The 23,174-nt window shown below is 47.0% G+C and overlaps 1 protein-coding gene across 9 annotated transcripts in view; it reads left to right on the top strand.

Annotated features, from left to right (window-relative positions):
• Positions 1 to 23,174, top strand: part of MYO5B (myosin VB) — a 387,835-nt gene that overhangs the window by 308,349 nt on the left and 56,312 nt on the right. For all 9 annotated transcript variants that reach the window (XR_016387637.1, XR_016387636.1, XM_089895168.1 and 6 more), the window contains 4 exons: positions 11,893 to 12,004; positions 17,845 to 18,056; positions 20,005 to 20,161; positions 22,048 to 22,287. Coding sequence is in view for 7 of the 9 variants with exons in the window: in XM_089895168.1 (XP_089751294.1) it covers positions 11,893 to 12,004; positions 17,845 to 18,056; positions 20,005 to 20,161; positions 22,048 to 22,287 (721 nt within the window). In the remaining 2 variants the exon portion in view is untranslated. The remainder of the gene's footprint in view (positions 1 to 11,892; positions 12,005 to 17,844; positions 18,057 to 20,004; positions 20,162 to 22,047; positions 22,288 to 23,174) is intronic.

Here is a 23,174-nt window from a genome sequence, read left to right as displayed (position 1 = left end):
AATGCAGAGTCGCTGGCCAGCCGCGGCCTCTGGCGCTCCCTCACCCCGGTCTCAGGCTTCAGTATACCTGTCTGTTTTTATCCTCCCTAAGAACTATGGCCCCCTGTGAGTCTGATTTAAAATGAAAATGTATCACTCAAGTTGAAATGCGATGGTGGCTAAGATAAATGTCCGTGATCACGTCCATAAAGCACGGTGATAAATGCGCTGTCCAGTAAGACAAGCTCGTCCCCCAGCACCTGACTCCCAGCCGCCCCCCCCCCAGGTGTCTTACACCTGTGCAGTCACCTGTCTCCCTCCTCGGGGGGTTTCAGACCAGCTTTGTGTCTTGGAGGAATTGTGAAGCAAATTCCACTTAAGCAAAACAAGCGTGTGATGGGGGCGAGGAGAGAGGGGAGCTGCTTGAATATGCAGTATTTATATCCTAGGAAAAAAACTCACCGGTAACTCTTCACTCTACCTCACAGTCACATCAGAAAAACTCATTGGTGCTTTCCAAAAAGACTTCCACTCCTTCCCCAGCTTCACCCCCCTGCCCCATAGGGACTAAATAGCATAGGATTGGAGAACTGGATGGAGGCTTGAGAAATTGCTCCGTTCACCTTCCTGTTTAATCATGATTAAACAAACAGACACATAGTTACTCGCCTTGCTCTTAAAAATCCTACCGAGAAAGAAGAATGTAGAACTTATTTTGCAGCAAAATAATTTTTTATCTCGGCTCTTCCTGCCCTTAGTTCTGGCCCTTTCTCCCCTGAGCACTGTGCTCATTTCCGGGCACCAGGGTCTGACACAGGGTTCTTGACCACGGCTGCACATCACGGTCATGTGGAAGCGTTCCCAGAAGCCAGGAGCCGCCTCAGACTCAGAATCTGCCCTCGACAAGATTTCCCAGGTGATTTTTAGATGCATCTTGCCCTACAGCTGTCGCCCAGAAGCAAGTGTTGGCCCCTGGTAAACCACAGCCACTTGACTGTCTGAGGGCACTGCGGGACGCCTAGATTTGCCTCTGTCCTCATGGCGTCTCGGCTCCAGCATGGAGCCAGTGGGGAAGGCTTGTGTCTCCCTTCCCCTGCAGTAGGGCTTAGCGACCTTCAGACCCAGGGCCACCTTGGGGTCTCAGCCTGTGTTCCCCTGAGAGGCCTAGGATGTATGTGGGGGATAAAGGGAGAGGCAAATACGAGGTATCCGTGGCAGGGTGAGAACCCTGTCACCTTTGCACTGGGAACCCATGCATGAGTATCATCTTTCTATAAATTTACCTATTCTGGATATTTCATATAAATAGAATCACACATGTGATCAACATGTGGCCTTTTATGTCAGGTTTCTTAACACTTAGGATAATATTTTCAAGGTTCATCCATCTTGTAGCATGCATCAGAACGTTATTCGTTTATAATGCTAAAATAACACTATTTTATTGTAAGAATACACCACATTTTATTTTACCCATTCATCAGTTGATGGGCATTTGGATTTTTTAAAAATTTTTTAACATCTTTGTTAGAGTGTAATTGCTTTACAATGGTGTGTCAGTTTCTGCTTTATAACAAAGTGAATCAGTTATACATATACATATGTCCCCGTATCTCTTCCCTCTTGCGTCTCCCTCCCACACTCCCTATCCCACCCCTCTTGGTGGTCACAAAGCACTGAGCTGATCTTCCTGTGCTATGCAGCTGCTTCCCATAGCTATCTATTTTATGTTTGGTAGTGTATATATGTCCATGCCACTCTCTCACTTTGTCCCAGCTTACCCTTCCCCCTCCCCGTGTCCTCAAGTCCATGCTCTAATAGGTCTGTGTCTTTATTCCCGTCTTGACCCTAGGTTCTTCTGACCATTTTCTTTTTTTTCTCTTTCTGACTTACTTCACTCTTTATGACAGTCTCTAGGTCCATCCACCTCACTGCAAATAACTCAGTTTTGTTCCTTTTTATGGCTGAGTAATATTCCATTGTATATATGCGCCACATCTTCTTTATCCATTCATCTGTTGATGGACACAGGTTGCTTCCATGTCCTGGCTATTGTAAATAGAGCTGCAATGAACATTTTGGTACATGACTCTTTTTGAATTATGGTTTTCTCAGGGTATATGCCCAGTAGTAGGATTGCTGGGTCGTATGGTAGTTCTGTTTTTAGTTTTTTAAGGAACCTCCATACTGTTCTCCATAGTGGCTATATCCATTTACATTCCCACCAACAGTGCAAGAGTGTTCCCTTTTCTCCACACCCTCTCCAGCATTTATTGTTTCTAGACTTTTTGATGTTGGCCATTCTGACTGGTGTGAGGTGATACCTCATTGTGGTTTTGATTTGCATTTCTCTAATGATTAGTGATGTTGAGCATTCTTTCATGTGTTTGTTGGCAATCTGTATATCTTCTTTGGAGAAATGTCTGTTTAGATCTTCTGCCCACTTTTGGATTGGGTTGTTTGTTTTTTTGATATTGAGCTGCATGAGTTGCTTGTATGTTTTGGAGATTAATCCTTTGTCAGTTGCTTCATTTGCAAATATTATCTCCCATTCTGAGGGTTGTCTTTTCATCTTGTTTATGGTTTCCCTTGCTGTGCAGAAGCTTTTAACTTTCATTAGGTCCCATTTGTTTATTTTTGTTTTTATTTACATTTCTCTAGGAGGTGGGTCAAAAATGATCTTGCTGTGATTTATGTCATAGAGTGTTCTTCTTATGTTTTCTTCTAAGAGTTTGATGGTGTCTGGCCTTACATTTAGGTCTTTAATCCATTTTGAGTTTATTTTTGTGTATGATGTTAGGGACTGTTCTAATTTCATTCTTCTACATGTTGCTGTCCAGTTTTCCCAGCACCACGTATTGAAGAGGCTGTCTTTTCTCCACTGTATATTCTTGCCTCCTTTATCAAAGATAAGGTGACCATATGTGCGTATGTTTATCTCTGGGCTTTCTATCCTGTTCCATTGATCTATATTTCTGTTTTTGTTCCAGTACCATACTGTCCTGATTACTGTAGCTTTATAGTATAGTCTGAAGTCAGGGAGCCTGATTCCTCCAGCTCTGTTTTTCTTTCTCCAGACTGCTTTGGCTATTAGGGGTCTTTTGTGTTTCCATACAAATTCTGAAATTTTTCATTCTAGTTCTGTGAAAAATGCCAGTGGTAGTTTGATAGGGATTGCATTGAATCTGTAGATTGCTTTGGGTAGTAGAGTCATTTTCACAATGTTGATTCTTCCAATCCAAGAACATGGTATATCTCTCCATCTATTTGTATCATCTTTAATTTCTTTCATCAGTGTCTTATAATTTTCTGCATACAGGTCTTTTGTCTCCTTAGGTAGGTTTATTCCTAGATATTTTATTCTTTTTGTTGCAATGGTAAATGGGAGTGTTTTCTTAATTTCACTTTCAGATTTTTCATCATTAGTGTATAGGAATGCAAGAGATTTCTGTGCATTAATTTTATATCTTGCTACTTTACCAAATTCATTGATTAGCTCTAGTAGTTTTCTGGTAGCATCTTTAGGATTCTTTATATATAGTATCATGTCATCTGCAAACAGTGACAGGTTTACTTCTTCTTTTCCAATTGGTACTCCTTTTATTTCTTTTTCTTCTCTGATTGCTGTGGCTAAAACTTCCAAAACTATGTTGAATAATAGTGGTGAGAGTGGGCAACCTTGTCTTCTTCCTTATCTTTGTGGAAATGGTTTCAGTTTTTCACCAGTGAGGATGATGTTTGGCTGTGGGTATGGCCTGTATTATATTGAGGAAAGTTCCCTCTATGCCTACTTTCTGGAGGGTTTTTATCATAAATGGGTGTTGAATTTTGTTGAAAACTTACTCTGCATCAATTGAGATGATCATACGGTTTTTCTCCTTCAATTTGTGTAAATGGTGTATCACGTTGATTGATTTGCATATATTGAAGAATCCTTGCATTCCTGGTATAAACCACACTTGATCATGGTGTATGATCCTTTTAATGTGCTGTTGGATTCTGTTTGCTAGTACTTTGTTGAGGATTTTTGCATCTATGTTCATCAGTGATATTGGTCTGTAGTTTTCTTTCTTTGTGACATCTTTGTCTGGTTTTGGTATCAGAGTGATGGTGGCCTCGTAGAATGAGTTTGGGAGCGTTCCTCCCTCTGCTATATTTTGGAAGAGTTTGAGAAGGATAGGTGTTAGCTCTTCTCTAAATGTTTGATAGAATTTGCCTGTGAAACCATCTGGTCCTGGGCTTTTGTTTGTTGGAAGATTTTTAATCACAGTTTCAATTTCAGTGCTTGTTATTGTCTGTTCATATATTCTGTTTCTTCCTGGTTCATTCTCAGAAGGTTGTGCATTTCTAAGAATTTGTCCATTTCTTCCAGGTTGTCCATTTTATTGGGATATAGTTGCTTCTAGTAATCTCATGATCCTTTGTATTTCTGCAGTGTCAGTTGTTACTTCTCCTTTTTCATTTCTAATTCTATTGATTTGAGTCTTCTCCCTTTTTTTCTTGATGAGTCTGGCTAATGTTTTATCAATTTTGTTTATCTTCTCAAAGAACCAGGTTTTAGTTTTATTGATCTTTGCTATCGTTTCCTTCATTTCTTTTTCATTTATTTCTGATCTGATCTTTATGATTTCTTTCCTTCTGCTAACTTTGGGGGTTTTTTGTTCTTCTTTCTCTAATTGTTTTAGGTGTAAGGTTAGGTTGTTTATTTGAGATGTTTCTTATTTCTTAAGGTAGGCTTGTATAGCTATAAACTTCCCTCTTGGAACTACTTTTGCTGCATCCCATAGCTTTTGGGTTGTTGTGTTTTCATTGTCATTTGTTTCTGGGTATTTTTGATTTCCTTTCTGATTTCTTCAGTGATCTCTTGGTTATTAAGTAGTGTGTTGTTTAGCCTCCATGTGTTTGTATTTCTTACAGAGTTTTTCCTGTAATTGATATGTAGTCTCATAGCATTGTGGTCGGAAAAGATACTTGATACGATTTCAATTTTCCTAAATTTACCAAGGCTTGATTTGTGCCCCAAGATATGATCTCTCCAGGAGAATGTTCCATGAGCACTTGAGAAGCATGTGTATTCTGTTGTTTTTGGATGGAATGTCCTATAAATATCAATTAAGTGCATCTTGTTTAACGTATCATTTAAAGCTTGTGTTTTTTATTTATTTTCATTTTGGAGGATCTGTCCATTGGTGAAAGTGGGGTGTTAAAGTCCCCTACTATGATTGTGTTACTGTTGATTTCCCCTTTTATGGCTGTTAGTATTTGCCTTATGTATTGAGCTGCTTCTTTGTTGGGTGCGTAAGTATTTACAATTTTTATATCTTCTTCTTGGATTGATCCCTTGATCATTATGTAGTGTCCTTCTTTGTCTCTTATAATAGTCTTTGTTTTAAAGTCTATTTTGTCTGATATGAGAATTGCTACTCCAGCTTTCTTTTGATTTCCATTTGCATGGAATATCTTTTTCCATCCCCTCACTTTCAGTCTGTATGTGTCCCTAGGTCTGAAGTGGGTCTCTGGTAGAGAGCATATATACGGGTCTTGTTTTTGTATGGACATTTGGATTATTTCCACTTCTTAACATGTATGAATAATACGGCTCTGAATATTCATGCACATAGTTTTGTATGCATGTATATTTTATTTCTCTTATTTATACCTAGAGGTAGGATTGCTGGGTAATATGATAACTCTTTACTCTTTCAAGAAACTGCCACTGTTTTCCAGCATGGCTGCGCCATTCTACATTCTCACCAGCAATGGATGGGGCTTCCCATATCTATACATTCTTGTCAGCACTTGTTATTGTCTGTCTTTTTTGTTATAGCCATCCTAGTGGGTGTCACGTGGCATCCCACTGTGATTTGATTTGCATTTCTCTGATGATTAATGAAGTTGAGCATAGTTCCATGTGCTTATTGGCCATTCGTATATCTTCTTTGGAGAAATGGTATGCAAATCACTTGCCCATTTTTAAATTGGGTTAGTTGTCTCTTTGGTGTTGAGTTGTAGGAGTTCTTTACATATTCTAGATACTAGATCCTTACTAGATATATGACTGGCAAATATTTTCTCGCATTCTGTTGGGTGTCTTTTCACTTTCTTGATGGTGTCCTTTGAAGCATAATAGCTTTTCATTTAGCAAGAGTCCAATGTATCTATTTTTTCCTCTGAGATTGTTTGCCCAATCCAAGGTCACAAAGATTTACACGTATGTTTTCTTCTGAGAGTTTTATAGGTTTAGGTTTTTAATCCATTTTGCATTAATTTATGTGTAATGTGAAGTAGAGGTCCGACCTCATCCTTTTGCATACAGATACCAGTTGTGCCAGCACCATTTGTTGAAAAGACCATATTGACTCTTGGTAGGCAAGATAAGGGGGTATCACCCCATTTTAGGATGACAAAACAGATCCCTTAAGAGTTAAGTGATCAGATTAAATCCTCACAGATAGCAAGGGGTAGAGTTGTCATACCACACGGCCAGGGGTTAAGGATGCCTTCACTTGTGAGTCTTCTACAAAGTGCCCTCTCCTCTGACTTCGGTCTCTTGTGTTCCTTGGAAAATTTTGTCCATCCTTGATACAGTTCCAAGGAAAACTCCTGCATGCAACATCATTTATTTCTCCGCTGGGTTGTTTCTTCAAAAGAGAGAACAAGAGAAGAGTATGGTGCTTGGTGTCTATCAAGAAAATTGTTTCTGCAGCTCGTATCTAGAAAGACTCTGTTGGTCCTGGTTAACAGGCATCTCAGCATGGCTAAACACCTCTGTCCCGCAAATGTCTGTTGGCCTGTGTGTGAAACACTGGAGGGGACCAGCCCCCCGCCCCCGGCCCCTGGAGCTCACAGGCTCCTGAAGGTTCTCAGACTAGAAGAGAAGCATAACCCCTTATGTTCCGTGTCGGCATGACCAGGATCTTTGCCTAAGTTGAATGTCACAGGGCCGTGAGGTATGTCAAAGTACAGGTTAACCCACCTAATCCTGACCTGAAAAGCCCTGATGGATTCGTCACCTTTTTCTTAGGGGTCCTTGTGATAACCTGACATGCCATCTTCAGGGATTCCTCTTGTGGCCTGATGTCAGAGAAGTTGTGTGACTTAGCCTCATACTCTGGTCTTACTGGAGAGATTCAGAGCTTGTCTATACCAGCCAGTCCCCGCATGAGGAAGCCTGTCCAAGAGAAGGAAGCAAAGTGCCACCAGCTTTGCAGATCCACCCCATTGTACACACTGGTCCATTGGGGCCCTGCAGGCAGGCGTGTTCTGTGGGGCGTCCCCACGTGTAGATGTTAGGTACAGTATCGGGCTCCAGATGGGAACTCAGTCAAGCAAACATCCCCCCACTGCATGTGCTCCACCACACACTGTCTTGAGGCCTGAGGAGCTTGTAACGAGGAAGCACCTTTCCAGGCTGGTGGGCTCTGCTGAACCCTTGGCCTGGGGCAGCTCATCCACCATGCCTGCTCCCACTTCTTCCCGGGAGCCGCCACAGGTCCTGGGCCTTCCCCACACCCAGCTGTGACCGCTCTACCGGTTGGCATGCCTGCTCCCCAGCAGACCAGAGACACATAGGGTGAAGTAGGCCTCTGTTTCGGAGAAAACACGATATTAAAGTCTGGGACATTCAGCCAGACCCCTGGCATGCGACTCTGAAACCAGAGAGAACAGAGCTGAGTGAGTCCTGTCTCTGAGGCCCCTACGACTCCACATAGCCCAGGGTTGGGGCCACAGTTGAGGCCTGGAATACACTTAGGATGGGAGCTCTTCTCCCACTGCTAATATGGAATAGAATGGAAGAGCAGCTGGGCCCAGGGTGGGCTTAAAAGACACCCCCAGGCCATCGGCCACAGAGATGCCTGGGAGAGGGTGTCTCCAGGGCCACCCAACGAGCGGGGGGGTGGGACCGGAGGAAGCAGATTCACACTGCAGAGGCGGATGGCAGTCATGGTCCATTGTTCTTAAGGTTCCTTGGACTAGGACTGTGTTCTGTAACACACATTCCACACATGTTTGGGAACATTTTTGCATATCTTGATGAAGGGGGAGGTGGGTAATGGTGGAAAGATGCTCTGTGTCCTGGGGAACTGTCCCATACACTGAGGAAGTGTCTGCCCCAGAGCCATTCCTGCCCTCCTTGAGAAACTCTGGTAGAGAGAAAAGTTTAACACTGGGTTCCAGCCATTTTAAAGCTCAGAAAATACCGAGATTTTAAGATGTAGTAAGTGACTGCAGGTAAAGATACCATGCGTGATAGGCGCTGGGAGGTTTAAGAAAAGTATCGGAAGACGTATCCGAGCTTGGCCGAAGGAGGCACAAAGCCAGCAGAGAAGCTAGCATGTACAAAAAAGCATCCACAGTACAACGCAGAAAGCTCTGTGTCCCCCAGGGAAACGGGAATACTTCAAATGCTATGAGAGAGAGAGGTTTCGTGGTACATAAGCTCCAGGGGAAACCTTGGGTACCTGTGGTGATAATAAGCGGTCTTTCCTAACTTTTACATGGGCACAGAAAACCTCCATCCAGATGTTCCTGCCAAAACAGAAAGTCTTGTTAAGAAATTCTACTTCTGGAAAAAGAATCACATATTCTATTTAGATTCCCTTGGAAGGTTTTCCTCTTACGGATGAGGGAGCCTTTCCTGTGAAGATTTCATTTCTAAGAGCACAGAGGTCCACAGAAAACGGAATCCACGTTTGATTCTGGGTCCTTTGGTGAAGGACACGTACATGCCCAGACCCTGTTGTGGTACCCCATGAGGGAGTGCCCACCCAAGCCCTTCTCTGTGGAAGGGCTGCATTCTGCAGCATCCTCCTCCCCCATTGGTGTCACCTTGATGCAGGCATCTGAGGAAGCCTTTCAAAGAAAAGGGGCAGGGCTTGGATGGGAAGGGAGAGTCACTTAGGTCTGTAGGAAGCGTTGCAGCTTTCCAAACCCTCCACATCCGTGAACTCACTGGCTACTGAAGTCCTGGGAGGTACTCGTGAGGTGGGTGATGTTCTCTCCACTTGCAGACAGGGGAGGTGAGGTGTCCAGTCTGTGATTTGTCTAAGGTCACACTGCCAGTCAGTGTCAGAGCGGGCTTCTCTGCTCCCGAGCTCCAAGTTTTTTCTGTATTGCGGTCACATCTCCCTACTCCCTCGTCATCTCCTGGAGCCTGTAACCTTCCAGAGTTATAGAACTGTCAGCAGTAAGTGGTTTTCAAATTAGAAGCATTGAAGGTTTTTAGCCCAGTGAAACGCTGCTCTAATTATTTCCCCAGAGAAATTGCAAACTCATAGTGAGAAACAAGACAGATGACGACATGGCTAACCGAACTGCAGGAGGTGGAAAGTGGCCTCAGAAAGCCACGCCGAAAGTGCTGAGCCACCTTGAAGGGAGAGCCCACACCCCGCTGGGCAGGCAGGAAGGAGTGCATGACCCGGGTGAAACACTGATGGTAGGCGTGGGGAGTAAGGACACTTTTCATTCTCTTGGATTCTTGCCCAGATCCATCTTGCCCCACGTGGAAGTATCAGTAAACAGAATGGTCTATGTTTAAAACTTGGGGGCTGGTGCAAAAAGAGCCTGGAAAAAATTCAACAGCGTTTGCATGTATTAAAAACAAAATGGGGCTTCCCTGGTGGCACAGTGGTTGAGAGTCCGCCTGCCGATGCAGGGGACACAGGTTCGTGCCAGGGTCCGGGAGGATCCCACATGCCACAGAGCGGCTGGGCCCGTACCAAAAAAAGAAACAAAACAAAATGAATGTCTAATTTGCAGCTTATCCATCCAGCTCTCTGTTCCTGGGCCGCCAGTATTAGGTCGGTCAGGGCTTCGGAGTTTTCTTGACATTTACTGTGCCTGATTGAAATCATTGAAGCAACGTTTAGCTGGGCAAATAATAAGTGTTTCCATTTTTAAAGCCTCCTGGTAGAGATTTCCAGTAATTAGGTGGGTTTGGCTCACGGTCCCAAAGGGCACAGAGCAGCAGAAACGCTACCTGGGCCCGATCCCAGCACCCTCTGCCGCCCCCTGCTGAAGGGGGTAACCCACACATTGTGAGCCTGTGGAGCAGGGCCATGCGCACACCTGGTCAGCTCCGAGCAGAACAGGTGCTGTCATTCCCCTGTGACCTTGCATTTGTGACAGACAGAACCCATTGAAAAGGTAAAGGGCATGGAAACAAAGTATATTAGTGGATGTCACGGTCTGGGGGGAGGGGAGAACAGGGAGTGACTAATACTAGGTGTCGGGTTTTGTTTGGGGGTGATGGAAATGTTCTGGAATTCAACATTGGGGATAGTTGCACGACTTCGTGAAGGTACTAAAAAACTATTGAACTGTATACTTTTAAAAAGGTACACCTTTACAGTATGTGTGTTATATCTCAAGCTGTTATTTAAAAAAAGGTAAGGCATAAGCCATTTTATGTAGAGAAAAAAAAAGATGGAAAAAAAAGCCATTTTGTTATTTGCACCTTCTCTGAGACCCATGGCTGTGTTAGAAGTCTTCCACCAAACCAGGCGAGTGTCTTCAAAGGCATGGAGAGGCTCTGAGCTCAGTCTGTTTTCCTTCTCGTCCCAGGGAGTGGAGATGGGTCGCCTGGGAGGGAGGGGGAACCCAAGGACCACACTGGCATGCGACTGTGGAGGGCAAGGGGAGCAGCTCGCAGTGGCCCCTGATTTTCCACAGTACTCATTTCTTTGGATAAAATTTCTAAAGGATCCCTTTTAAAAGCGAATGTGCTCCAGGAGAAGGGATGCAATCCGTTTATTCTGCATTAATACTTTAGAATGAGGGAGATTGAGTAACTGGACAGTCACTCAGCAAGGCCACAGGTGATGGTGAATGATAACACACGATCTCAAGGCAGCACCTATATGATTTCCAAACGGGCACCGTGGACAGCATGTGGACCTGAAGACAGAGTGTGTGTGTAGCATCTCCTGATGCCTCCGAAGGGGTGAGCATCTCTTGATGCCTCTGAGGACTCGGAAGGAGTGGGGACAGATGGGCCGAATTCACCTTCAGAGGGATTTAGGCTGCAAATTCAAAGTCTCCATAGAGCAGGGTTGTGCTGCAACAGAACATGAGTTCCACGCAAAGGCTGTGAGCGTCCCCTGAAAACTGAGATGAGAAGCGAGGAGAATATGAGCGTCCGTGTGAACTGAGGTCGCTTTCAGGAGAAAGGGTCAGAGCCCGCCTGGAAAATGACGTCTTTGGTCATTGAAAAGACTGCATTTGTTTAAGTAGAGATCTCCTAAAGATTTCCTTCCAGAATGTACCAGAACGGCACTTACTTAAAAGGTAGTGAAATTATAAGTGCTCTTTATTTTATGTGCGTTGATGGACATTTTCTTTACAGTGGGCCTACATTACTCTAATAAACAGCGGGGGTGGTGTGGAATCATAAAGTCTACTTGCGGGAGAAAAATGGCTCCTTCTAAACTATACCAACGTGTGTGAACAATGTATCTCCAGGGGTTAGAATATGGCCTCTCTTTATTTGCTAACGTATGCTTTCCTGCTTTAGAAAGTTTTCAATGAGCTATATTAGTTTTAGTTTTATAAGAAGAAAAATCAAGCTGCATTCCAGGTAAGGCTCCCCCATTCCAGCAGCAATGGAGTGGAGCTCCACGTTTTGGGGCAGAAACCCCCTGTGAGTGGTTCTGCCTCTGGTCAGCCCTCCCAGGGGAGCCTCCAATGCTTCCTTTTTCTTTCAGTCTTCCAGCCATGGTTCTATAACTTAACTACACACTGAAATTCTCAGAAGGCATCAAGGGAGAACAGAATGCCCCGGAACGTGTTTTGCTGCTCTGAGAAGGGCTTTGTGCCAGGCATATTGACCCCATGGGGCGCTGTCTGAGATCACCCACGGCCCTTGTGTGGCCGAGAGGCAGGATGTGTCCCCTGATGCACCGGTTTTCCCTCCAGGTGGGCCTACCATGACTTCTACAACCGGTATCGGGTGCTGGTCAAGAAGAAAGAGCTCGCCAACACAGACAAAAAGGCCATCTGCAAGTCTGTGCTGGAGAGCCTCATTAAGGTGAGCTGGGCACGGCCCGACTGCTGGGCTCCAGGGGAGGCTCAGCCGCGGTGCCCTGGGATTAGGGGGGTGGGGGAGGTGTTAACTGCCTTTTGGGTCTTCATCCCTCGTATTGAAACTGTTCCTGAGATATTAATCCATTTGCCTGTGTCAGCAACTGTAAAGGAGAAGCCCCTTCACCTGCCTGGAGAACTTTCTAGCCTTTCCCACATCACAGCTCACATAGAAGATGAAATTGTTTATACAGCACGCTGGGGGTCATGATGAGGCTGCTCCTGGCTACAAGCTGCTGGCCGGGATCTCTGGCTTCCCCAAAGCCTGGGGCTCCACAGCTCAGCCTGCCGGCACCAGTGCACCCACCCGGGGGCTCTGATCTGGAGCCCGGGCACAGCCTGGGAGCCAGCGGAGGGGAAAAGAGCTGTGCTTCTGGTAGCTTCCTCACTGCAGAGCCGGCCTCAGGCCCACCCCCAGATGCTTGTTTTAAATCAGACAGTGGATTTCATTTTATTTGAAACAGTCTGAACTCAACAGCTGACACTTGGGACTGGAGAACTGTAGCAGAGCGCTTGGGGGCCTGTAGTAAGGGACAGACCCTTGAGTATTTCTTAGTTCCAGAGTATCCGGGGTTACAGCAGAGTATGGTACTTAACGGTCTCAACAAAGGGCTAGATTATATCAAAACCCTTCCTTTAAGAAGGTAAGAGACTTACATCTAAATTTTTTAATTTCTAAGTATTGTTTTGCTAGGAAAATCTGTTCATCTGGAGTATAGCTCATTGCCAGATGATCAGCTTTTAAGGTCCTATGTTATTTTGTGAAAGTGACACAGTCACCCTCAGCGTTGTCTTAGCAGCTCAAGTCTGTAGCTGTAGACAGTACAGAGTGCTGTGCTAAATATTCCACAGAGAGTAAGAGGATGACAATCTCGTTAATTGAAGGTTGCAGTTGGTTCTCTGGACTCTGGTTAATTGAGGTTTTTGCTGTGGTGTATCTGTCGGTGTTTACATTTCAACGTGTCCTCTTTCAACGGGTGAGAAAAATGTGTTCAGGGTCAGCTGATTCTGGTTGATGTGGAGCGTCGGGAGTCTTCCTTCTCTACTGGTACCAGGAGGCTCTTCGTGTAACCAAGGCTCACAAGTAGCCTGCTCTGCCATGGGGCTGCCTTCTCCTTTCTCCAGACTGTAGTTCCACACTTCCTCTGCCTTCCCTGGACTTCTCCAAGCTTCCAGCAGAACTGCTGCTTCCCAAACAGAGGGTACTCTGGAGGGGGCCCAGGTCCGACTGGCTGACTCAGCTTCCCACACTCTGCTCCCCTCCAGCTGGCAGGACCGAGTGCCACTGCCCTGTCCTGCTCTTGATATGCTCAGGCCGCTGGCTTGTTAATGCCCAGCTTCCATGCCGACTCTGCCCTCCCGGTTTCCTCAATCCAGCACTCTCTGAGCCCATACCATGCTGTCCTGTGCTCCAGATGTGTCTGCTTTCTTTCAGAGGATGGTCTTTGTATTGACACTCTCCCCTAGTTATTAGTACTGAGCCTGACACACAGAAGTAACCCACCAAACATTTGTGGAATGAGTGAACAAGTGAATTCCCTAAAGCATGTGAATACATGCTGTTTCCTCTGCCTGAAGTGCTTTTTCCCTCTTTTACCTGTCCGGCCAGGTTTTACTTTCCCTCTAGATTGAGCTCTAAAATGCTTTCTGGCCTTTGAAGACTGTTCCTAGCCTCCCAGTCGGAGTTAGTCACTGGCCAACACTTCTCAACTTCTGTCTTCCATTTTTGTGTTTCTCCCCTTGTATTGTAGTTAAGGGCTTCTTTTTCATTTCACCAGACTCTGAACAACGAAATGGCAAGGGCCCCACTGTCATTTGTTCCTAGCACAATAACTGGTCATCACAGGAGCTCTGATGTGAGCTCTTTGTGAGCTCTTTTGCTCTTTGTGCAAGTGGCTGCATGGGTGACATGAGCCTGTCCTGATGAAACCTGCCACCAGTGGCTCACGGTTATTAAGCACTTGCTAGGAGTCAGACTCTTTTCTAACTGCTTCACACACTTCATCTCATCCTAACATTTCCTTACGAGAAACATACAGCGTGATGCCCATTTCACAGCTGAGGAAAACTGAGGCACAGGCAGCTGATATAAATTGCCCAAGGCTACTCAGGAGCCCCCACAGTCTAAACCACATCACCCGCTGAGTCTGACTGATTAATTAATGTCACTGTATAATTACCCTTCCTGGAGATGGAATAAGGATCAGTGCTTTAAGACTTCCCTAGAGACCTTCTATTTCCTTTTTTTGTTTGTTTTTTCCTTCTTTTGGGAACCACATCTTCTGGTCACCAATGCTAAGTGACTTGGGGACTTCAAGCAACTGAGACTTGGCAAAGCCACACGTTAGCCTAAAATGGCACATGCCAGCTCCCTGCCCTCTCCAGGAACATGCTTAGTACATTTTATTTTATTTAATTTATTTATTTATTTTAACATCTTTATTGGAGGATAATTGCTTTACAATGGTGTGTTAGTTTCTGCTTTATAACAAAGTGAATCAGTTATACATATACACGTGTTCCCATATCTCTTCCCTCTTGCGTCTCCCTCCCTCCCACCCTCCCTATCCCACCCCTCTAGGTGGTCACAAAGCACCGAGCTGATCTCCCTGTGCTATGCGGCTGCTTCCCACTAGCTATCTATTCTACATTTGGTAGTATATATATGTCCATGCCACTCTCTCACTTCGTCACAGCCTACCCTTCCCCCTCCCCACATCCTCAAGTCCATTCTCTAGTAGGTCTGCGTCTCCATTCCCGTCTTACCCCTAGGTTCTTCATGACTTTTTTTTTTTTTCTTAGATTCCATATATATGTGTTAGCATGTGGTATTTGTTTTTCTCTTTCTGACTTACTTCACTCTGCATGACAGACTCTAGGTCCATCCACCTCACAACAAATAACTCAATTTCGTTTCTTTTTATGGCTGAGTAATATTCCATTATATATATGTGCCACATCTTCTTTATCCATTCATCTGTTGATGGACACTTAGGTTGCTTCCATGTCCTGGCTATTGTAAATAGAGCTGCAATGAACATTTTGGTACATGACTCTTTTTGAATTATGGTTTTCTCAGGGTATATGCCCGGTAGTGGGATTGCTGGGTCGTATGGTAGTGCTATTTGTAGTTTTTTAAGGAACCTCCATACTGTTCTCCATAGTGGCTGTATCAATTCACATTCCCACCAGCAGTGCAAGAGTGTTCCCTTTTCTCCACACCCTCTCCAGCATTTATTGTTTCTAGATTTTTTGAAGATGGCCATTCTGACCGGTGTGAGATGATACCTCATTGTAGTTTTGATTTGCATTTCTCTAATGATTAATGATGTTGAGCATTCTTTCATGTGTTTGTTGGCAATCTGTATATCTTCCTTGGAGAAATGTCTCTTTAGGTCTTCTGCCCATTTTTGGAGTGGGTTGTTTTTTTTTTGTTATTGAGCTGCATGAGCTGCTTGTAAATTTTGGAGATTAATCCTTTGTCAGTTGCTTCATTTGCAAATATTGTCTCCCATTCTGAGGGTTGTCTTTCATCTTGTTTATGGTTTCCTTTGCTGTGCAAAAGCTTTTAAGTTTCATTAAGTCCTATTTGTTTATTTTTGTTTTTATTTCCATTTCTCTAGGAGGTGGGTCAACAAGGACCTTGCGGTGATTTATGTCATAGTACATTTTAGAGCAGAGAGATTAGGAGAGAAGCAGTGACGAAGGCGGCCTGTAGGCCAGGCAGTAGGCGCTCACCAGCCACATCCATTGGCCAGCAGCCACGGGGCAGGGGCTGCATCATGAGGTTGCTCACGAGTGATAGTCTCATCCTGCAAGGATTTTAGGAATACCTCCATCTTTAGCCTGAATTTTTTTTTCTTTAACTCCTCAAATGTTTATTGAGTTCTTCCTATGTACTAACCTGGAGTGGTCAGTGTGAGGGTTATTGAAAGAGTGTACTAGGTGGGCCCTGCCCTCCAGGACAGATGGTCATCTAGTGTGGTTATAGACATCACTGGCCGTCATGCAAACCTGAACCTTCATCCTGACAGTGAAGGAGCGTATTAACAAGCATCTCCTGAGACCCAGAGAACATGAGGAAATATGTATGTGAGGAGTGTGAGAAGGAGATGGTATTACAGAAGCAACGTGGTGTAGTAAGAGACCTCTGGCCTGGGAGTCCTGGGTCTCGGGTTCTATTCCTTGATATTTTCAGTGAGACCTTTGGCAAGTCACCTCAACATTCTAGGCATCTGTAAAAATAAAAGCAGTGGCTTGGGGTAGATTGCTAAGATTCCTTTCTACTCCCTCAGTCTCTGATTACTGGAGAAGGGTTCTCAAAAGATAACCTCTGATTGGTATGTGAAGAGTATAGCCAGTTCTAGGGGTTACAGAAAGCAGGCCTGGGGTAGAAGTTCTCAAGACACCTGGGGGAAGGGGAGTGTAGCCATCAGGGCAGTGGCGATGGCTGTAGCAGGCAGGACCTTCAGAGAGACCCGCATTTGTAAAAATTGTGGCTCTGTGAACCAGACTGCCCTTTCCCTGGTGGTTTTTTCCAGCATAGGAAACGGAGCCTGTGTACTGTGGTTCCTGAGATGCAGCAGGCACCCCCCAGGCCCTAGCTCTGCTAAAGGCCCAGTAGCCAGGCTTGTCCCCCGACTGAGGGCTGAGCCGCCCACCTTTTGCTTCTGGAGCCCTGCTCACCGAAGAGGAGTCTCCCCAGCAGGGCAGTGATGCAGGCAAGGCCTCGGCCGCCTCAGAGCTTCCCCGCCCAGCCCAGCCCCTGTTCCTCCCGGCGTGAGCTGAGGGCCCTGAGCAGATGCGGGGATGAGAACCAGGGCCTCGCAGCTCGCTCCTCCCAGCTTCACCGGCAGCCCGACCGTGGAGGGGACAGTCAGTGACGGTCTAGCCAGATGCTGTGTCCCAGCTCAGCCACGGCTCAGGCAGCCTGGCTTTCCTGTGCATGGAGCCAGGTTCCTGTTAGCCGTCCAGGGCTTGGCCGTGAAGAGTGGTGACTCAGCATTATTTCAGAGCCATTTGTCAACGTGAAGTGTATTCTCGTGTGTGTGTTTTCCTTAGACCTTGGCTCATTATCTCCTCCTTATGGTCTGCATGCCAAGGGAGCAAAATTAGATGAAGGTTATTTACAAAGAGTGCTCAGTTATCGTGAGTTACCTATGGAATATAGTAGCCCAGGCTCATCCGCATACACATGGCTGGGTCATCTTCCCTTATCCACCAGGGTGAGCGCAGGGAAGGGCAGTTAACTTCAACCTGAATAGATGTAATTAAAGATAGTAATTATATGTCTGAAAAAAACCTCACAACATAGTTAGAAACCAAATAAAATGTATTTGGGGGTTATTTGCAATATATTCTTAATTTCCCACACCTGCCTCCTTTCACTTCGTTCAGGCCTCTGCTTAAACATCACCTCCATAGAAATGCCTTCCTCGATTAGCCTATTTCAACATCTCCACCCCATCCTCCAGCCCTCAGTTTATTGTCCCCGTAATCTTCAGCACTGCCTGAAATGTACTGTTTCCTTGTTTGCTTGTCCGGCTGCCCTCACAGCGATGTCAACTGCTGGCGGGCAGGGATCTCTTTCACTGCTGCATTCGGTGTCTGACCAGCAGTGGGGACAGGCTCGGGCTCCGTTAACACACTAAGTCTCAGTGTGTGTTTAAGGAGCAGGGGCGTGTGACACCTGGCAAGGGAATTGTGCGCCAGAGGACCTGGGGCGGTAGGGTGCTTTCCCTTACCGCTCACGGATGGTGAACCAGCTCCCCTCCCTGCCTTGTAAAGGATCCTGACAAGTTCCAGTTTGGCCGCACCAAGATCTTCTTCCGGGCAGGCCAGGTGGCCTACCTGGAGAAGCTTCGGGCTGACAAGTTCCGGGCAGCCACCATCACGATCCAGAAAACCGTCCGGGGCTGGCTGCAGAAGGTGAAATACCGCAGGTTGAAGGCAGCTACCTTAACTCTGCAGAGGTACTGCCGAGGACACCTGGCCCGCAGGTGAGCTGAGCCGGGGCACATCTAAGGTAGCAGATTGGCGGTGAGGGTGGAGGGGCAGGGGGCTGGGACCAGCTCCGAGCTGGCTGGCCTCTCTCAGCCCCGGTAGTTCGAGTGGTTCCTGCTGGGCCCTGTCCGCATCCGGCTTTCCCCCAGCAGCTGGGCCTCTCTCTCTCTCCCGCCCTTCTCACCTGAGCATGTAGGTCTAGTTCCCAGGTCTCTTGCCTCCCCCAGTCTGTCCCTGTCCTAGGCTAGCACTGGCTGGTTTTCCCACAAAACCTCCATTTGCCCTTTGCTTAAACTCTTAAGTAAAACAATCTTCTTTTAGAAAAAGAGACAATTTCAGCCCTTCTGTCACAGTCAGCATACACTCAGCTTTGTGATTTGCACCACCAATTTCAAAATCCCTTGGGAGTTTGGTAAATAGGGCTGGCAAGACCCGGGGAGGTCCCTTCTATGAGTTGTTGCGCTCAGCACAGAGAGGGCGAGACTTAGGTCTGACCACAAGCAGCTACCTAGGGGCAGAGCCTGAAGCCAGTCGGCTGCCCTGACCCAGCCCAACACCATGTAGAAGACGCTACTTTACTTTAAACGTCCCCACCTCAGTGATGTCATTGGGTTGATGAAACGCTGAAGCGGTATAAGCATCTCCGGAGAGCAGAGGGATGGGCGTGGAGGACACCCCCGCCACCAGACCCATCCCCGGACCTTTACACAGGTCATCAGATTTTGGACCCAGCCCTAGTTCAAAATCAGTGACCTCTGCAGATCCGGATTTCCTCGGAGAAATGACAGTCATTGCCAGGAGGCCTTGCATTTGGAAGCCAAAGTTTCACAAGTGGCTGCTCAGGCATCTCTGCTTGAATATATAAAACAAGCCCAGAGCAGGCACCCTTTGTACCATAAAGTTAGAAGATTACTCCAGCTCCCCCTCCTGTCCTTGCTGTTAGCTGTTTATCCGAGCAGGACTGGAGATGATGAACGCCATTAATTTACCTGTGAAGAGCTGAGAGATGGTCTCTGGAACAAAAGCTACGGAAATGAGAAGGTTGTCAGTAGTATCAACACTAAGTCGTCATCCACAGTCAGGGCATCACTGAGCACGCTTGTGCCGGGGGCTCTGCACTCTCCCTGCAGGGTGTTTGTATTCTAGAGAGACTGCTCAGGGAGAGCTGGACCAGGTTTCGGACTCATTTCAGCAGGTAGAGCAGGGCTGAGTGGGTCACCTCCCACTCTGGAGCTGCGCTAGATGATTTCCAAGGTCCTTTCTAGCTTTTAATATTCTGACTCTCTAGTTGAGCATTTGCTATGAGCCTGATACCAAACAAAGCCCTGAAGGAGGGTAAAAAGTGTTGGACTGACTTTATGTCTGTCTTGAGGGGTGAGATGGAGAATGCGGAAATGAAACAGAGGAAAGTAGATGCCCATGTGCAGTGTATCCCCAGCAGAATGGGCTGGGAAATGAGAAAACAAAGAGGGGTCGCTGCAGGTCTGAGAAGGTTTTATTCATTCAGCAAATACTTAACCATGTGCCACTGTGCCAGGCCCTGTACTGGATGTAGGGGTACAAGGATGCTTGAGACATGGTTCCTTACCTCTCCACACCCGATGAGCTCCAGGGACCAGGGGTGTGAACATGTGATGTTGTTGAGGACTGCCCAGGTTGCAGGAGGGGCTTGCGGGTGGGGGAGTGGACAGATGAGGATCAGAGTTGATCAGACTTAGACTGAATTGTAAATATGTGGAAAGACGTTTTGCACAAGACGGAGGAAGCCAATTCTGCTGTTCTGAGCTGAGCCTCAAGTCCCCAAGGCCTTGCTACAGTCGGTAACGGTGATGAGAGTTGGCTTGCCCTTGTGGTGTCCAGGCAGGGCCAGGGGGGGAGGGGGTCGCATTCAAGAGTGACCCAGAGGCCTCCGTCAGTCTGGCCCACCACTCTCTCCCTCCCCAGGCTGGCCGAGCATCTGCGGAGGACCCGGGCGGCCGTGGTGCTCCAGAAGCAGTACCGCATGCGGAGGGCTCACCAGGCCTACCAGAGGGTCCGCAGGGCCACCGTCGTCATCCAGGCCTTCGCTCGGGGCATGTTTGTACGGAGGATCTACCACCAGGTGTGTAGCCACCCTGAGGGACTCAGGCTGTAAACTCAGAACTAAGCAGCAGCAAATGGGTTGTCACCAACATAAATGTTTCTTGGGCGCTTCTAACTTTTATCTAAGTAATTTCACAAGTCTGCTCTCACTGAATCCTAACCAAAGTCTCATGAGGTGTAGTGTCTCAAAAGTTCTCCAGAGAGACAGAACCGATAGGAGATGCGTGTATCTCTGTCTGTGTGTGTGTGTGTGTGTGTGTGTGTGTGTGTGTGTGTTTATTATGAGGAAGTGGCTCGTGCAGTCATGGAGGCTGAGCAGTCCCCCCATCTGCTGTCTACAAGCTGGAGACCCAGGAAAGTCAGGGGTGTAATTCAGCCCAAGTCTGAAGGCCTCAGGACAAGGGAGCTGATGGTACACATCCAGACTGAGGGCAGGAGAAGATGAGATGAAATGTCCCAGCTCAACAGTGAGGCAGGAAGAAGGCGAATTCCTCCTTCCTCCACCTTTTGTTCTATTTAGTCCCACCGTGGATGGCATGATGCCCACTACACAGGGGAGGGCAGTCCTCTTCACTGAGCCCACCGGCTCAAATACTTCTCTCTCTGGAAACATCCTCTCAGACACACCCAGAAACAGTCTTTAACCTGAGCATCCCGTGGCCAGTCAAGTTGACACATATTAAGTATCACAGGTAGGAAGGGTGCGTATCATTGTACCTCTTCAACAGCGGTGAGATGCTCGGAGCAGCTGACTCACCTGCCCAAGGGCACTCGGTCAGCCCATGGCAGAGCCTGGTGACCTATCTGGGGCTCACACAGACTTGAGAGAAGGGGGCAGTATTGGGAGTCACCAGGCTATAGCTCCTCCATCTAACTGATTAGCAAGCTGAAGCCCAGTGAGGTGAGGTCAGGAGAAGGACCCTGACCTCCTCCCTGCCGGGCCATTATCCAATGAAGCTGAAAGACTCAGGTAGCCCCAAGTCAGGACACACCCCATCCACCAGATCACCCCCGCATAACTGAAGCTCAATGCTAAGATGAAAGATGGGTTGGAACGAAATGTCTAAAATGGTCTTTTGTTTTCCTAAAATGAACATCTACCTCATGTATGATCAGAGAAGGTGTGATTTTCTCAGTAATAAAACTATAAAGTGTCACATTGATAATGAAAAAGCAAACGTGGTTAGGCACCAGATGGAGCACCCCCGGGCCCGTGGGAAGAGCTTCCGTGAATATTCCTGGGAGATTGGTGACATCTGTGTGGTGTCACCATGGATGGGACAGGCGGCATTTCGGAGGCGCTAGGGTTTGAACCCAGCTCATCTCAGAGCTGTGCCACTGGGCATGTTAGCCTTTCAGCGTGTTTATTTGTTCACTCCACAAATATTTATTTGCAGGGCGCTAGAGTAAGAACACTGATGGTGCTTTAGTTTTCTGAGTGGTTTTTTAACTGGACAGGAAAGAAACACAAACAGTGAATTGCAAGCCAAGTTTGTAATTGTAAGCCACTTCACCCACTCAGCAATCTCACTCGACAGTGTCACTTCATCTCTCCCGCTCACCGTCACCAGGAGGGGATCCACATCTGTTGAACGGGGGGCTTATCAGCTGGATAATGTTTAAGCCCCTCCAACTTTGAAGTCTTTAGACTGTGGTTTCCTAACCAATAAAAAGTTAAAAAACAAAACAAAAAACTAGAAAGGAGAGTTTGACAGCTCATTTCCTGTAGGTACACAGGCTGCCAACTTAGTTACAAGTTGTTCATAAAATAAATGGCCACCAGAGCCCTAAGCTCTAGGGAGGCTGTCTCTCGCTGACCTTGGCTCTCTCCCCAGAGCAGTACACGAGCCCCTTGCTCCCGTCCTGCAGTGCAAACCCACCAGGTGTGTGCTTGTCCCCTGCCAGGCCCTCAGGGAGCACAAGGCCACCATCATCCAGAAGCACGTGCGGAGCTGGCTGGCTCGCAGGTGCTTCCAGCGGCTTCGGGGCGCGGCCATTGTCATCCAGTGCAGCTTCCGGAGGCTCAAGGCCAAGCGGGAGCTGAAGGCCCTCAAGATTGAGGCCCGCTCAGCAGAGCACCTAAAACGCCTCAACGTGGGCATGGAGAACAAGGTGGTCCAGCTGCAGCGGAAGATCGACGACCAGGTTGGTGTCTTGAGCTCCCAGCCAGGGGGTGGGGCTGTGGGGAGACTCCACGGGCGTGTTTGAGAGACACCCATGGCTTCCCCAGGGAGCTCTCATTTGATCCCCACAAGACTTCGTGAGGCCATTTTACAGACAAGCAAATTGTGGATCAGGGGCATCAAGCACTTGGCCAAGGTCACAGAATTAGAAAGTGCCAGAACCAGCACTCCAGCCCAGGTCTTCTGATCCCACGGCCATAACGAGGGTGATGCTGGTGTTTTTAACCCCAAATGTCACTAAAGTGTCGGTCTTTCCTGTGTCGTGGCTTAAGATGGGTTTCCAGAGTTGAAAGCAGGCTCACTGGTACCTTGCTCGTGTAGGGTATTAATGGCCTCAGGACCAGGCTCTTGCAATGCCCTGGAGGGTTTCAGGTGCCTCCTGAGAAAGGAAAGAAGAAGATGGAGCAAAGGAAGGGGGGAAACATGCTGAAGGCGTGTGGTATGTGGTGTGGAGGAAGACGGTTGGAGTTGGGCCACCAGGCAGGGCTTTGGCAGTCACTGGTTTTATTGTACCTATTCTATGCTAGGCACTTTTTTAAGCTTCTCATGATCCCAATAGGGCAAGAAAAAAATGAGCCATTTTACACCTAAACCAGCTGCCCTAAACAGGAGCCCAAAAGTGGTTAAATGTTCCTGCCTTTCTGTTCTTGCAAAAGACGGCTTCTGGAGAAGAAATTGTGGCCCTGGGTGTCTGTCTCTATGTGAGTTCTACAGGTGCCTTCTTTGGCTTGGCTCCCTAGTGGGGAAGCAAGACAGAAAGCTCAGTGCAGGGTGGAGGACACTCAATACATACCCGGCCCTGGTTGGTCTACAGTGATAGGTCAGGTCAGGGAGGAAGACATATCTACC

Source organism: Delphinapterus leucas, chromosome 14 (genome assembly GCF_059928025.1).
Source record: "Delphinapterus leucas isolate spDelLeu-1000000601 "Yukka" chromosome 14, BTC_Dleu_Yukka2, whole genome shotgun sequence".
Classification (NCBI taxonomy): domain Eukaryota; kingdom Metazoa; phylum Chordata; class Mammalia; order Artiodactyla; family Monodontidae; genus Delphinapterus; species Delphinapterus leucas.
The sequence above is the reverse complement of the archived record's forward strand: the minus strand, read 5'-3'. Positions and strand labels throughout refer to the sequence as shown.